Below are 13,010 nucleotides of genomic sequence, written 5' to 3'. Positions count from 1 at the left end.
GAGAAATGCCCAGACCTGCAGAAAATTTTTATAAGAGTATTTGAGCCAAACTGACCACATATGCCAGGGAGCAAGATTTCAAGTGCTCCAGAAAATAACAGTTGTGCAGTTTCTTTTATGCATTTGAAATTAAGGAGGGAAGGCAGGGAAGATCACACGGAGGTGGGAGAAAGCAAGGCGGGGATTGGATAACAGGATAGTTAAGCTTATTTGCTCTCTTGGGGGTGGTTACCTCTTAGAAGATATGATCTGAAAGGGTGGTTCGTGCCTTAAAAAGGGGGGGGGGTGTTAAAAAGGGACATTTCAATGGTGCATTGATCCAGATGTACAGAAACAATGGGCAGGGCTGGCTTAAGGCAAAGATAAGCCTGGGGTGTGACTACCCACCATGACCTGCCCAGTCAGGAATTTATCATCAGGTCACCCGTGAAATTACTTTCCACAGAACCCTTCTTTCACCCACAGTTGAAATGCAGTAGAGAATTCTCCAACAAGGCAGAGAGATGACAGACAGGGGAACGTTAAACTCAAGCAATGAACGTTGATAGCCACTCGGCGTCGCATACCATCCTAACACCTGGGGATAGAGTGTATTGGGGGTCCCAGGTTCAGCGATTCACTAAGAAGACGGCAGGTAGTGGAGTCTGTGATTCACTACAGTGAAGGAGGAACCGCAAAACCAGCAGAGAAGAGGCCCCGGGGCGGACTCTGCAGGGAGCTCGGTGTGAGCCCCACCAGGGCCCTCCCAGTGGAGTTACTCGGATGCGCTTGAGTCCTGCAGCAGAGAGCGGTGGCGACACCTGTGAATCGTTGGCTGCCAGGGAAGTTCATTTTAGAGACTCGGTGCCAAGGTGTTTTTGGTGCTGGGGCTGGTCCTATAGACACTCTCTGTCTAGCAGGTATCAAAATGCCAGCCTCTGCGAGGGGAAGCAGCTGCTCAGCATAAAGCATATGTTTGCACAGACCGCCGAGACACAGCAAGCCGGTCTCATCAGGGAACCGTAGGAACCCTCCCGAGATCCACGTTCCCAGCCCCCAGCCCCGGGCCGGCCTTGCAAGCAGGCCTTTCCCCGGGCAGCGCCCTCAGGCTGCTGCGTTAGCTCTTTTTGCGCACAGAGTTGGAAATAAGCAGTCGCAGTGCAGCTGGGTGAACTCAGTGATGAATTCATCCGACTGAACTTACCGAGCCCTGAAGGGTTTGGTTGGGCGGGAAGGAGATAAATTAGACATGGTTGTTGAACTTTGTCAAACTCAGCTCAGCGCCTCAACAGCTCCCTGGCCACCCACACAGAAAGCTCTGTGGCTGTGCTCCCTGTTCCTCCCTGTCGCCTGCATCCGGGGCCCACCGCGTATCCCAGGGCTCTGGCTTCTGCCTGCCACGTACCATCTTTCTGCTTAGCGCCCTGCGTAGGTAGGTGTCTGGGGCTACTTCTCTCTTTGACTTGACTAGATTGTGACCCCCCCCCCCGGATGCCCTCAGGCCAGGTCTGCCCTATCCCTACCCCCACCAAGACTCCCAGCACCCCACATTTCATCTGGCCTCCATGGCCCCCTCGTCCATTGCAGGGGCTGCCCCATTTGAGTTTGGAGCCCTAGTTCCTGGGGCTCACCCCCCTCCCTCAATGATGTCAGTCGTTCGGTTTCTACGCACAGCCTTTGGCTCATTTTAATGCCACTGCCAACGGCTGGAAGATGCTCAGAGCTCTGACCTACAGGTTTATCACCCTTCCTGGTGGAACCCTCTGGTGCAGGAGCTCCAGGCGCTGTGACTCACTGCCACCCGAGCCTCAGCATCTCTGCGCCTCTGTCCCACTGCTCTCGCCCCTCCTCCGGGAGGGAGTCACCCCAAACCCTGCCCTCCTTCCACTTCCAGAAGTACCAGGCTCCAGGTCTGCAGGTTCAGAGTGGGGATGGGAACACATGGAGGCGATATGTTGTCTTCTTGGTCTCAAGATGAGCAACCCAGCCAAGGAATTTTTAAAAATTTAAAAAAAAAAAAAAAGTTCAGCTTTTTAAAATCCTCAGGTGAGGTCTTAAATAAATAAATAAACAAACTAACAAATAAAAAATAAAAAAGAACATGAGGTTGATGAATCCAAACAGCTTCGAGCTGTAGCCCCCTCCACCGTCTCCTCTCCCTCTGAAATATTCTTACTGGGCTTGGTGGTCTGCTTTTGGTTTTCCCTCTGAAGGTCCAGAAATGTCCGTGGTGTGTCTGGCAGACTTCGAGGCCCATGCGCGGGAGCGTCTGTCCAAGTCCACTTGGGATTATATCGAAGGTGGAGCTGGGGAAGGCTTCACCCTGGAGGACAACGTTGCGGCGTTTAAAAAGTCTGGTCTTCTGTATCCTTTCTGTGGTTCAACTCAGGGGCGCTGGCTCAGAGCTCCTCGGAGGGGAGCAGGCCTGGTTTCTGCCCACAAACAACACAGAGGCCTCGGACATAACAATGGCTTTTGTGTTGTCCTTTTGGGTTTGGGTGTTTTGGGGTTGGGGGCACAGGTGGCTGGGGAGAGGATGGCTGGAGAGAGAATTTATTTTAGTGCCTCTGCAGATCTAGCACAAATAAGTCCCCCTCCCTCTGCATTTCAGCAGCTTCGTCACCTGAGAAAACAGGACAGGGTCCAAAGGTTGCCAGTCCCCGTGGGCAGGGAGGAGAAGCCTGGCTTAGAGGAGAGAATGTATGAAAGGAGGGGACTCGGGGTGGGAGGGGACATGGAGACCCAAGGAGTCTTGGTGACGTAGGAAGGTTGATTCAAGGCAGAAGGTTGGACCAGAGCAGCAGGGGGCTGAGCATAAATCAGCAAACAGCAGCCCACAGGCCAAGTCAGACCCACCGCCATATTTTGGATGGTGAACAAGCCAAGGATGGTTTATTTCCTCATAGAATTATTGGAAAGAATCAAAAGAAGAAAAATAATTTGTGACACGCAAATATTACATGACATTTAAATTTCGGTGTCTGTAGGCAAAGTTTTATTAGAACACAGCTGTGCGCAGTCGTTTACCTGTTACCTATGGTGCTTTTACGTTACAGCAGCAGAGCTGAGTCATTGTGACAAAAACTATACGATTCATGGAGCCTAGAAATGTTGACGATCAGGCCTCTTACAGAAAGTCTGCTGACCCCTGTCACAGAGAGGTCGGGATACAGGCAAACACTTTGTTCTGTGTTTTTGTAATTGTTTAGCTCTGTACTCAGCACTTTAATTGCTTTATTTTATTCTGTCTTCACAAGACTCTTAAGAAATTTGGGTTGTTCCTGCATTTCAGGCATGAAGGACCTGAGCCTATCTGACCAAGTTTGCACAGTCAGTATTTCCAGAAAAATCTCTCTAAATTTGTGCACAAGAACAATAATATTTTGTGAAAGACAAGCAATTTTGGACCCTCAGGCTAACTGTCTATTGGGTTTAAAATGTTTTATACATTTGTCATTGGTAAATGTCCTTACCTTCTCCTAAAGCCTTATTTAAGTCAGATCTTCAAATGAATCAGCCTCTAGCGAAAGGACCGTCATGCTCAGCCCCTGGGCCTTGTCCCCTCCTTCAGAGAATTGATCTAGCCCCATAGGGAAGAGCCGGAACTCTGCATCGCACTCCTTCCCTTCTGGTCCTTGTTCTGATAAATTGGCCGGAGCGTCCCAACACTGAGAGCCTGGTCAGGGCAGCCCAGCTCAGAGACGCAGACCTCCGAGGGGGCGAGGCTGGGGCCGGTGGGGACCACGTGGGCGGTGGGAGGGCACCGAAGGCGGGTGCGTGTGGAATGGGGTTGGGAGAGGCTTCCCGGAGGAGAGGGGCCTCCAGCGGCCTATGCTGCCGGTTTAGCTGCCAGCCAAGGGACCCTCGCCAGAGCTTTCTGGGGACCTAGTCTGGTCTCCACCTCCACCAGGAACCTGGAGGCCCCGGCGGCAGGCAGCACCTCCCCTGGGTGCTGGAGAGTAACGCCACCAATTGGAAATCTCTGTTGTCCAGCGCAGAATCCGCCTCCGGCCCCGGTACCTGAGAGATGTGTCGCAGGTGGACACCCGAACCACCATCCAAGGGGAGGAGATCAGTGCCCCCGTTTGCATCTCACCTACAGGCTTCCACTGCCTCGCCTGGCCTGACGGGGAGATGAGCACAGCCAGAGGTGGGAGCAGCCCCCGCGGGCTCCCTCCCGGGGGCCCTGCTGTGCGTGGGAGGCATCCTTCCAGCAGGGCAGCTCCAGGGTTTCCCGGAGAGGCTTAGAGAAGGCGAATGGTTGGAATCGAGGAGGGTGGGAAAAGGACTGCTTCACGCTTGTTCACCTAACACTTCCCCAAGACTGAGAAAAATACCTGTTTTCCATAATAAAGAGTGGATAGGAGGGTAGAGAGGCTGCTGATAAACAGGAGGGTGCAAAATCCCTCCAAGCCATCTCCCAGAAGGGGGCGCTGGCCCGCTGACTCCCACTGTCTGGGGGGCAAGGATGCTCCACGTGGTCCTGGGGGTAGGACTCTCTCTGACCCCTCACGGGGCTGAGTGGTGAGTGAGTTTAGGATGAGAAGAGCGTCAGGACGTTAGGTCCTAACACAAGGCCCTGGCAGGTGTTGTGTCCAAATGTTCCAACTCGCTTTTGCTCGATTGACTTTATCATCTTATTTGATGGTTTCTTACTGGGTTATGCCCCCTTCCTAGACGCCCTCTTTCTGTACCCCCACCCTCACCCCACCAAAAATAATAAGGGGAAGGAAAGGGAAGGGGCACAGCAGGGTTACAGATAGTCTTGCGGCTCCTTTGGAAGCTTCCCTGTAGGCTTAGTCTGTTTTCAGCAAGTTTCCTTGGGGGTCTTTTCCTTTGACTTCAGGCTATAGGAAGAAGGCGATGAATCCAGGGATCCTAGAGCTGAAAGTGACATCGTTTGGTTTAGAAACCAAGCCTGGCAAGGTCGAAATGTGAACACCCTTTATGAATGTGGCCACTTTGCTAAATCTCAGTGGTTGAGTGTGTTGTGTTGATTTGGATGTAGAGCTAGAGAACGGGGCATCTCCTGTTGATGTTGGGAATTAAAAATATTAATGTTTGATTAGGCCAAATCCTCTGCCCACGGGCTGTAGGATGGTAGTGACATTAACCTGTTGGAGAATCCCACTGACAATGCATAGAGTAGGAAAGGAGAAATATCCAATGCAGCGGCAATGTCAACACCACTGCCACCACCGTCATCATCAACGTCACTGTCACTGGCATTTGTACAGCGTATCACTTTGTAATTTAAAAAATGCTCCATATCTAGTATCTTAGTTAATCTCCCAACAACCCGGTAAGAGGTATTTTCCCCACTTTACGATAAGGAAAGCGAGATTCAAGATCACACAGCCAAGAAGGGGCAGAAATAACATTCTTCTAAGCTCTGACATCGTGCTTTTTCCACCACAGACCTCGGCCTTCTCCACGGGAATTGCATTGCCTCATCCTTTGTCCCTCGAATTCCCTTTTGCTTCAGGAACAAGTTCAGGAGAAGCCCCTTTTCCTGTCTGAAAGCTGCAATGTGCCCAACACAGGCTGGGGCCCTACATGGCCTCTCTGGCTGGAAGTACTTCCATATGGAGCAGAGGGTTTAGGAGATGGGCCACACGGGGGACCCAGGCGGCTTCAGGCCTCCCAGTCCGATCGATCCCTGCCCCCCGGGGAGGCAGAAGCAAGTCGAGCCTTATCTTCACTCCCAGGTCAAGCTGCCCAGGGCAGCGCAGACTCCCGGGGCTTCTCCGTCCTCATCTGTGTCCTTTGCTCTGCAGCTGCCCAAGCGGCCGGCGTCTGCTACGTCACCAGCACGTATGCGAGCTGTACCCTTGAAGACATCGTCACCGCTGCCCCCAGAGGCTTCCGGTGGTTCCAACTCTATGTGCAACCAGATCGGGAGCTAAACAAACAGCTGGTCCAGAGGGTAGAAGCCTTGGGTTTCAGGGCTCTGGTAATCACCGTGGATGTGCCCAAACTCGGCAACAGGCGACATGACATCCGAAACCAACTGAACCTGAAGACGAACTTACTGCTGAAGGATCTTCGGTCACCTAAGGAGGTAGGAGAGACACGAGGTCCAGTGGGCAGCCATTACAGAAGCAAATGCCCTTCCTTGGTTCCTCCCTTCTTTCTTCCCACAAGAATTCACTGAGCGCCCGCCCTGTGCCAGGCACTGACGATGCAGCCGTTCACAGTCAGACCTGGCTCCTGCTTCCCAGAGCTTCCAGTCAAAATGTTCCCACTCCTGGAGCTGTCCCATCTGTCACCAGAAGTGTTCTGGCCAGGGCTCAGTGCTGAGAAAACTACAGAAAGGATTTTGCATGGATGAGAGAGTACAATAAACGAGTTCTTCCAACATTTTCTACAATCATCTTGGACGGCACGCTTAGCTAAACTGACCCCCTGACAGGGATGCTCACAGTCAAGGTGACCAGCCCAGGCCCCACCCTGCTGCCCTGAGAAATGAGGGGTCAATCTCTCCGCACACCTGGACCTCATCCAGGGACCACCGGGGTGCAACCATGTATTTGTTTGGAATCTCTGAACTAGGTGATGGCAAAGGGCACTTTGCCCATTGAAATCCTACAGTCAGATGGGTGGAGTGCCCCAGAGAGAAAGTCGTGGTAAACTTGCAGTTCCCTGGCTGCAGCAGAGATAGTGACACCAGACTTTTCAGTCAGTGGGCAGCTGTGATATCCAGCTGACAGTTCTACTCAGTAAGTCATACACAACTGGGCCTTGAGGTTTTCAGGAATCCTTATGTCAGATTCCAGGAATTTATGGATACTTGGTGCCCATGGTCAGCCAAGGGTCAATATTGCATAATATCTGACTTAGGATTATTGAAGTATTGCTTCGTTGTTACTATCCTGTGTATGTCTCAACTGGAGCACATTACATTGGCCTATAAATGCTTTTGCTTATCCATCTCACTAAACTCTGAGTCCTTTTAACATAAGGACTGTGTCTTAGCCGTGTTTGTGTCCCCAGATCCTGGCATAAGGATTGAACAGGGGAGCGGTGAATGGTTAACGAACAAGCGACGGAAGAATAAAATTATTTTCGTAAAGAAAAGGAGCCAGAAGTGGGGTTGGTTTTCGTAGCTGCTCTTTCCAAACTCATCAATGCTTCCTTTCGCTTGCCATCCAGTGGCTCTCCAGGCGTGCCTCTTCTTCGGGATGGGTCAGGCCGCCTGGAAGGAGCTCAAGACTAAGGCTGCCTTTGGTTCCCCCCCAGAGAAACGCGACGCCCTATCTGCAGATGTCGCCCATCAACTCATCCTTCTGCTGGGAAGACCTCTCCTGGCTTCGGGGCGTAACGCGGCTGCCCATCATTCTTAAAGGGATCTTGACCAAGGAGGACGCGGAGTTAGCTGTGAAGCACAAGGTCCAGGGCATCATGGTCTCCAACCACGGCGGGAGGCAGTTGGATGACGTCCCTGCTTCTGTAAGCAGACCTCGGGGGGGGGGGGGGGGGGGGGGGGGGGTCTAGGGCAAGGTCCTCAGTGCAGTTTGGCGCACAGCGCGCCTCTCTTACCATATTTGTTGGTGTGTGAGTGTCAGTTTTAAGGGCTTTGCAGTGTTAATGATAGCCTCGTGCGCACCAGGCTATTTTCACACGCTTCACCCACATCGTCTCTAAATCTCACAGCAGTCCCACCAGACAGGCCCTGTCAGCCCCGCGTTACAGGTACAGACGGGGATGCTGGCGCTAGCAGATGTTAAGTAACTTCTCCAGCTGAAGGTCCCACAGTTAGGAGGTAATACGGCGTGTTTGATACTAGAGACGTTTCACAAGCCCTGGGGCCTCCTGCCTCCTCGAGGAAGAACGCGTTCCGTTGCAAGGTCGCCTCTCCGCACGGATTGTAACCTCGTATTTTCTCATATGACACAACCCAGAAGGAACAGGGTATCACTTCAGCTGACAAACAGCCGTCTTTCACAATACAACTTAAAAATGTCCTGTGAATCCTTTTGCTAAAAGTGTATGACACCCTGTAATTTTCCCCGTAATGTGAATTTATGTCCGTTAGAGATGGAGCTCGGGGAAAGAAAATGAAGAGGAGAGAGGGAAAGAACCTTTAGGTGGTACAATATTATATTATTTCAGGTGTACAGCATAGTGATAAGACATTTATGTACCCTACGGAGTGACTGCCTGAAAAATTTAGTACCCACCTGACACCAAACATAGTTATTACAATATTATTGACTATATTCCCCATGCTGTACTCTACATTCCTGTAACTACTTTTATAACTGGCCATTTTTACTTCCTAACCATGAAAGGAAAACTTGTACAACAAGCCTCCTATCACTGAACATCTGGGTTGCTTCTCAGTTTCTGCTATTTTAAATAATGCCTCAGTGGCCACCCTTAAAACTTGAGCACATTCCCAATTACTTCTGTAAGACAACTTGCAGGAAATACAGGGTGTCCCCCAAAATGTATACACACTTAGTATACATTATTAATTCCAATGGGTTAAATCTGAAAAGAAAGAAACATCAGTTGAGCTATCAGCTGTTAAAATGTGTATACATTTTGGGGGTCACCCTGTACAAAAGCTACCAGCTCAGACTTCCCAGCCCTGGCCCAGGTCAAGGGGCACAGCTGTCCCATGACACCCTGGGAGTCAAACCAGGAACCCTCAGGCCGCTCCGCTCTCCTTTCAGATCGATGCCTTGCCCGAAGTGGTGGCTGCCGTGAAGGGGAAGCTGGAAGTGTACCTGGACGGTGGGGTCCGGACGGGCAATGACGTGCTGAAGGCTCTGGCCCTTGGGGCAAAGTGCGTCTTCCTGGGGAGGCCAATCCTGTGGGGTCTCGCCTGCAAGGTGAGGCCAGAGTGAAAAGCAGCCGGGAGGTACCGCGTTTCTCATTCCTTCCCATGCTTTTCTGTGGTTTAGCCCCCAGGCGTAACCGTTTTTCGAGGTGCCACAGATCCCTGAAGGACGGACACACTGGCCCTCATCTTCATGCTCCCTCTGGCGTGTTGCAGATTTGCAAGAGCTCCCCCCTTCTTTGCTCTTGGTGTTTCTTTGTTTCCCAGATACCTTTGTGCTCCTCACCACGTCGCTGAGCACACCTAAAATTTATACTCGGCTCACGGTCGCAATGTTCCTTCATGCCTGTCCCCCCCCCCCCCCCAGGGTGAGCATGGCGTCGGGGAAGTCTTGAACATTTTGAAAGATGAGCTCCACACCTCCATGGCCCTCACGGGTGAGTGTGTCCGGTTTTATCCTGATTTGGACCTGAGAGCGGGAGGCTGAAGAACAGGAGTGGTGGCCCCTCCTTCTAGCCACCTCTCCCAGCCCAGGGGTGACAGAAGAGTCGGCAGGGCAGAAGTGTCCCAGACAAAGATTCGTCTTTGATACATCTTAACCGTGAAAGGACAGTGTCTATAACAAACCTCCTACTATTGAACATCTCGATCGCCTCTCAGCTTCTACTGTTTTAAGCAATGCATCTGTGACTTACTTCTGTAAGACAAATTCCAGGACTCCCAGTCCTCGCCCAGATTGGGGGCACCACCGTCCCATGATTAAGATGCACAGAAGCAAATGTGATTTCACAGTATGGGAAAGAGGCTCCAGGAGACTCCAGACTGTTCAGATCATGCTCGCTGGATGTGGTTCTGAGTGTCCTTGTTGTTGGTTTTCTAATGTTTTTATTGATTTTGGAGAGAGAGAAAGGGAGAGGGAGGGAGAGAGAGAAACATCTATGAGAGAAACATCAATCCGCTGCCTCCTGCACGCCCTCGACGGGGGATCGAGCCCACAACCCGGGCATGTGCCCTGAGCGGGAATCGAACCGTGGCCTCCTGGTTCACGGGTCAATGCTCAACCGCTGAGCCACACCGGCCAGGCTGAGCCAAGCAATATTCATGGGCTGTGACTAGTCGGAAAATCATGTCAAAGAGGAAGCAGGGAGGGACTGGGGAGAGAGAGACAGTCAGGAGAAGAGAAGGGGGAGAAGCATCGTCCCAGATGCCAGACAGCCAGACAGACGTGAGTCTCAGAGTTACATGGATTTCAGTCAGAAATGAAATTATTGTGAAGTGGGGCTCATACAAACTTCTAAGTTTTTAGCAAAGTCTGGAATGCCAGTGATCCCGCAGAACAGTGGTTCTCAGCTAATGATGGAAACTTTCCTCTCAAGGGCATTTAGTTTGGGGTTTCTAGTTTGTATTGTTCTAATTCTAAGTGAATCAATTCTAAATGAGCCAGTGTCACCAGCTTCTCCCATGAGGGAAGGGAGGGCACAAATGTGAACAGGGAGCATGTTGGGGGGCAATGGGGAGAGGGATGGGAAGACCTGTGGGCATCTGTGGACCCAGGAGGTTGAGATAACTTGTCCTGCTCCCCAAATAGTTTCCCCTGTTCTTGGACAATGATGTCTGAGCTTCTTTTAACAATAACCCGATTGGGAAATTCACAATCACAAAGCTTCATTTTCCCCCCGGAAGTTAAGTTACCACTGAGTGTAAACGGAGGCCAGAAACTCTAGGTCTGAGGCGGAGTGGAACAGCCTTTTTTAAAGGGCAGGAAAAGAGAAAGAAAGAACAGGATTGCGAGCATTTTTCTGCCTGACTTTCTGTACGCCACTCTCTTCTAATTGTCCCACGACGAGAATGTCTTGTTTTAAATGTATAGAAAAAGTAGTCATCACAATGAAACGAGGGTCAGGGGAGAGGATTCAGGGAGGAAGAACAGAAAACCCAGCCGAAAGGGCACCCCTGGCCATCCCTCTGTTTAAGAGATGCTGCCCCAGAGAGAACCCCCCAATTCATCTCTGGAGAGAGGGGATCTCAGGTTGGGGGCCTGGGCTTTGGGTGGAACTCAGCAAAGTACAGAATCATGATGTGAAGCCCCAGAGATTGTGTCACTCCCTGGCCCTTCCCTGCACAGCGCACGGTGACACCTGACACAGAGTCAGCGCCCAGGAGGTGACAGTCAATATGACCTCTGACTCCTAATTTCCCTGGAAATGTGTAGTATTTCCCCCTTACGTCCCTGTGACATCACAGCCCTGGGAGGAGAATTCTGTGAATACTATTGCTGAAAACAAAGGAAGTTTAAAAGTATTGTTTTTCCAACTGTGAGACAAATTTCTGAAATCTTTATATTTATCAAAAGGTTAAAAATGATGATTTGTCTTGAAAAACAAAAATGACCACGTATAAATCGTATCAACACAAGGCTGGACAGAACTCATTAAGGTTTCATCCATCCCTTGTTGACGTAAGAACATCCAAAGCTGTAGAGAATTTTTTATAAAAATTAATTTGAGCCAAACAGAGAGTACTCCTGGACACAAGAGAGATTAATTTTCAACAGAGATAAGTGTGTCCAAGAAAGGACAGTTGGGCAGCTGCTTTTCCACACTGGGACTTAAGAAGGGACTATTACGAGGTGCGTCCTTTCAATGCCTCAAGGTGGGAGAAAGCAAGGCAGGGAGTGGATTACAGGACAGTTAATAACACTACCTGCTCTCTGGAGGGTGCTGGCTTCTGAAAAGAGGCGTTGAGGCATCTCAAAGGTGCATTAACCTAGATGCACAGAAACAATGGGCAGGGCTTGCTTCAGGCAAAGGTCAACCTTTTACTAAAAAGGTTATATGGCTGGGGTATGATTACCCACCACATCTGCCCAGTTGGGAAGTTATAATCAGATCACCCTGTGAGGTTACTTTCCATAAACCCTGTCCCCTTTTTTTGGTCCACAGTTTAAATATTATTTTCCCTACAATACATAGCCAGAGATTTTATTTTGGCATCTCTGTGCTCCTTGAGTAAGTCTGTCTGCTTTGAAGTCCTTCTGTTCTCTGCCCCGTGGAAACCCAAGGCTCCCAAGGTCATTGCCAGTTCTGGGGAGAGTGCCGTGGCTCCGAACCCCTGCTTCTGCTGGATCAGTTCAGTTTACGGGTTCTTTCTGCCGGCTGTTTCCGTCCATTGCAATCATCCCAGGCATGAAACTCAACTCTTTCCTCTATCTCCATTCTTAGGAAAATACCCTCTTTTGAGTTACAGTTTTGCAAGTAATGCATTTTGCTGAAGTTATGTTTTGGGAGGTGACGGTGCATACGTCAGAGATGTGGAAAGAACTTCCAGGGAAACATTACAATCCTGTTATTAAATTCTAGCAGCCTTCTCCACACCAGGGGGGTCTCGCTGCTTCCTTCAGCCCACAGTTCTCCAGCCCGTGGGTCATGCGGCTCCTCTCTCCCTCCTCTTTTCACTTGTCTGAAGTTACTCTCTTCAGTCCCTGTGCCTAATCTCAGCTACCATCCTAAGTCTGCACTTTAATGAAGGCCCTTTCCTACAGGAGAGGGGTTCATTTTTCAGAGCTTCTCCTTAGAGGACAGTTGCTGTGTAAAATTCCCCATCTCCTACGCTGTCTCTGAGTCACTTCTTCCTTGGAAGATATGGCCTGCGTCCCTGAGCCAGCCTTATCAGGACCCAGATAAAGGTCAAGGGTATCTACTGCACACATGAATTGCTTTTAAAATGTCAAAATGTTGTTTTACATTTTTTACCATGCCATTTTGACACGGCTGTCGAAAGAGGGCCCAAGCGCCCGGCCGGCGTGGCTCAGTGGTTGAGCGGGGACCTGTGATCCAGGAGGTCACAGGTTGACTCCTGGTCAGGGCACATACCCAGGTAGTGGGGTCGATCCCCAGTAGGGGGCATGCAGGAGGCAGCCAATCAATGACTCTCTCATCATTGATGTTTCTATCTCTCTGAAATCAATTTTTTTAAAAAGTTTAAAAAAAAAGGTCCCAAGCACAAATAATTGATGAAATAATCCCCAGTGCAATCAGAATGACATTATTCAGTCTGGATACATAATATTTCCTCAGGGTGAGCACCAGCGTCAAGCCAGGGCTCGTTCCCATCGGCCCATCCACCCCCAGGATGGGGTGGGTTTCTGGGGCTTCGGAGAAAGGAGCTTTTCAAGTGCATTGTGCTTCTAGGCTGCCGGTCCGTTGCTGAGATCAACCAGGACCTGATCCAGTTCTCCAGGTTGTAA

At 50.5% G+C, this 13,010-nt stretch overlaps 1 protein-coding gene across 1 annotated transcript; it reads left to right on the top strand.

Moving 5' to 3' along the window:
• The first annotated feature begins 1,910 nt into the window (after window positions 1-1,910).
• Window positions 1,911-13,010, top strand: HAO2 (hydroxyacid oxidase 2). Its single transcript, XM_087827672.1, has 8 exons — window positions 1,911-1,926; window positions 2,193-2,331; window positions 3,978-4,129; window positions 5,757-6,040; window positions 7,219-7,428; window positions 8,658-8,816; window positions 9,132-9,201; window positions 12,955-13,010. The coding sequence occupies exons 1-8, from the start codon at window positions 1,911-1,913 to the stop codon at window positions 13,008-13,010; spliced, it is 1,086 nt and encodes a 361-aa protein (XP_087683798.1).

This window comes from Miniopterus natalensis, chromosome 19 (genome assembly GCF_054644295.1).
Source record: "Miniopterus natalensis isolate mMinNat1 chromosome 19, mMinNat1.hap1, whole genome shotgun sequence".
NCBI lineage: Eukaryota > Metazoa > Chordata > Mammalia > Chiroptera > Miniopteridae > Miniopterus > Miniopterus natalensis.
This window is presented reverse-complemented; position numbering and strand designations above follow the sequence as displayed.

Bases quoted from the DNA above. Each gene is read 5' to 3' on its own strand.
- HAO2 (XM_087827672.1), top strand. The intron at 6,041-7,218 runs GTAGGAGAGACA...GTTCCCCCCCAG, and splicing joins ATCTTCGGTCACCTAAGGAG to AGAAACGCGACGCCCTATCT. The intron at 9,202-12,954 runs GTGAGTGTGTCC...TTGTGCTTCTAG, and splicing joins CACCTCCATGGCCCTCACGG to GCTGCCGGTCCGTTGCTGAG.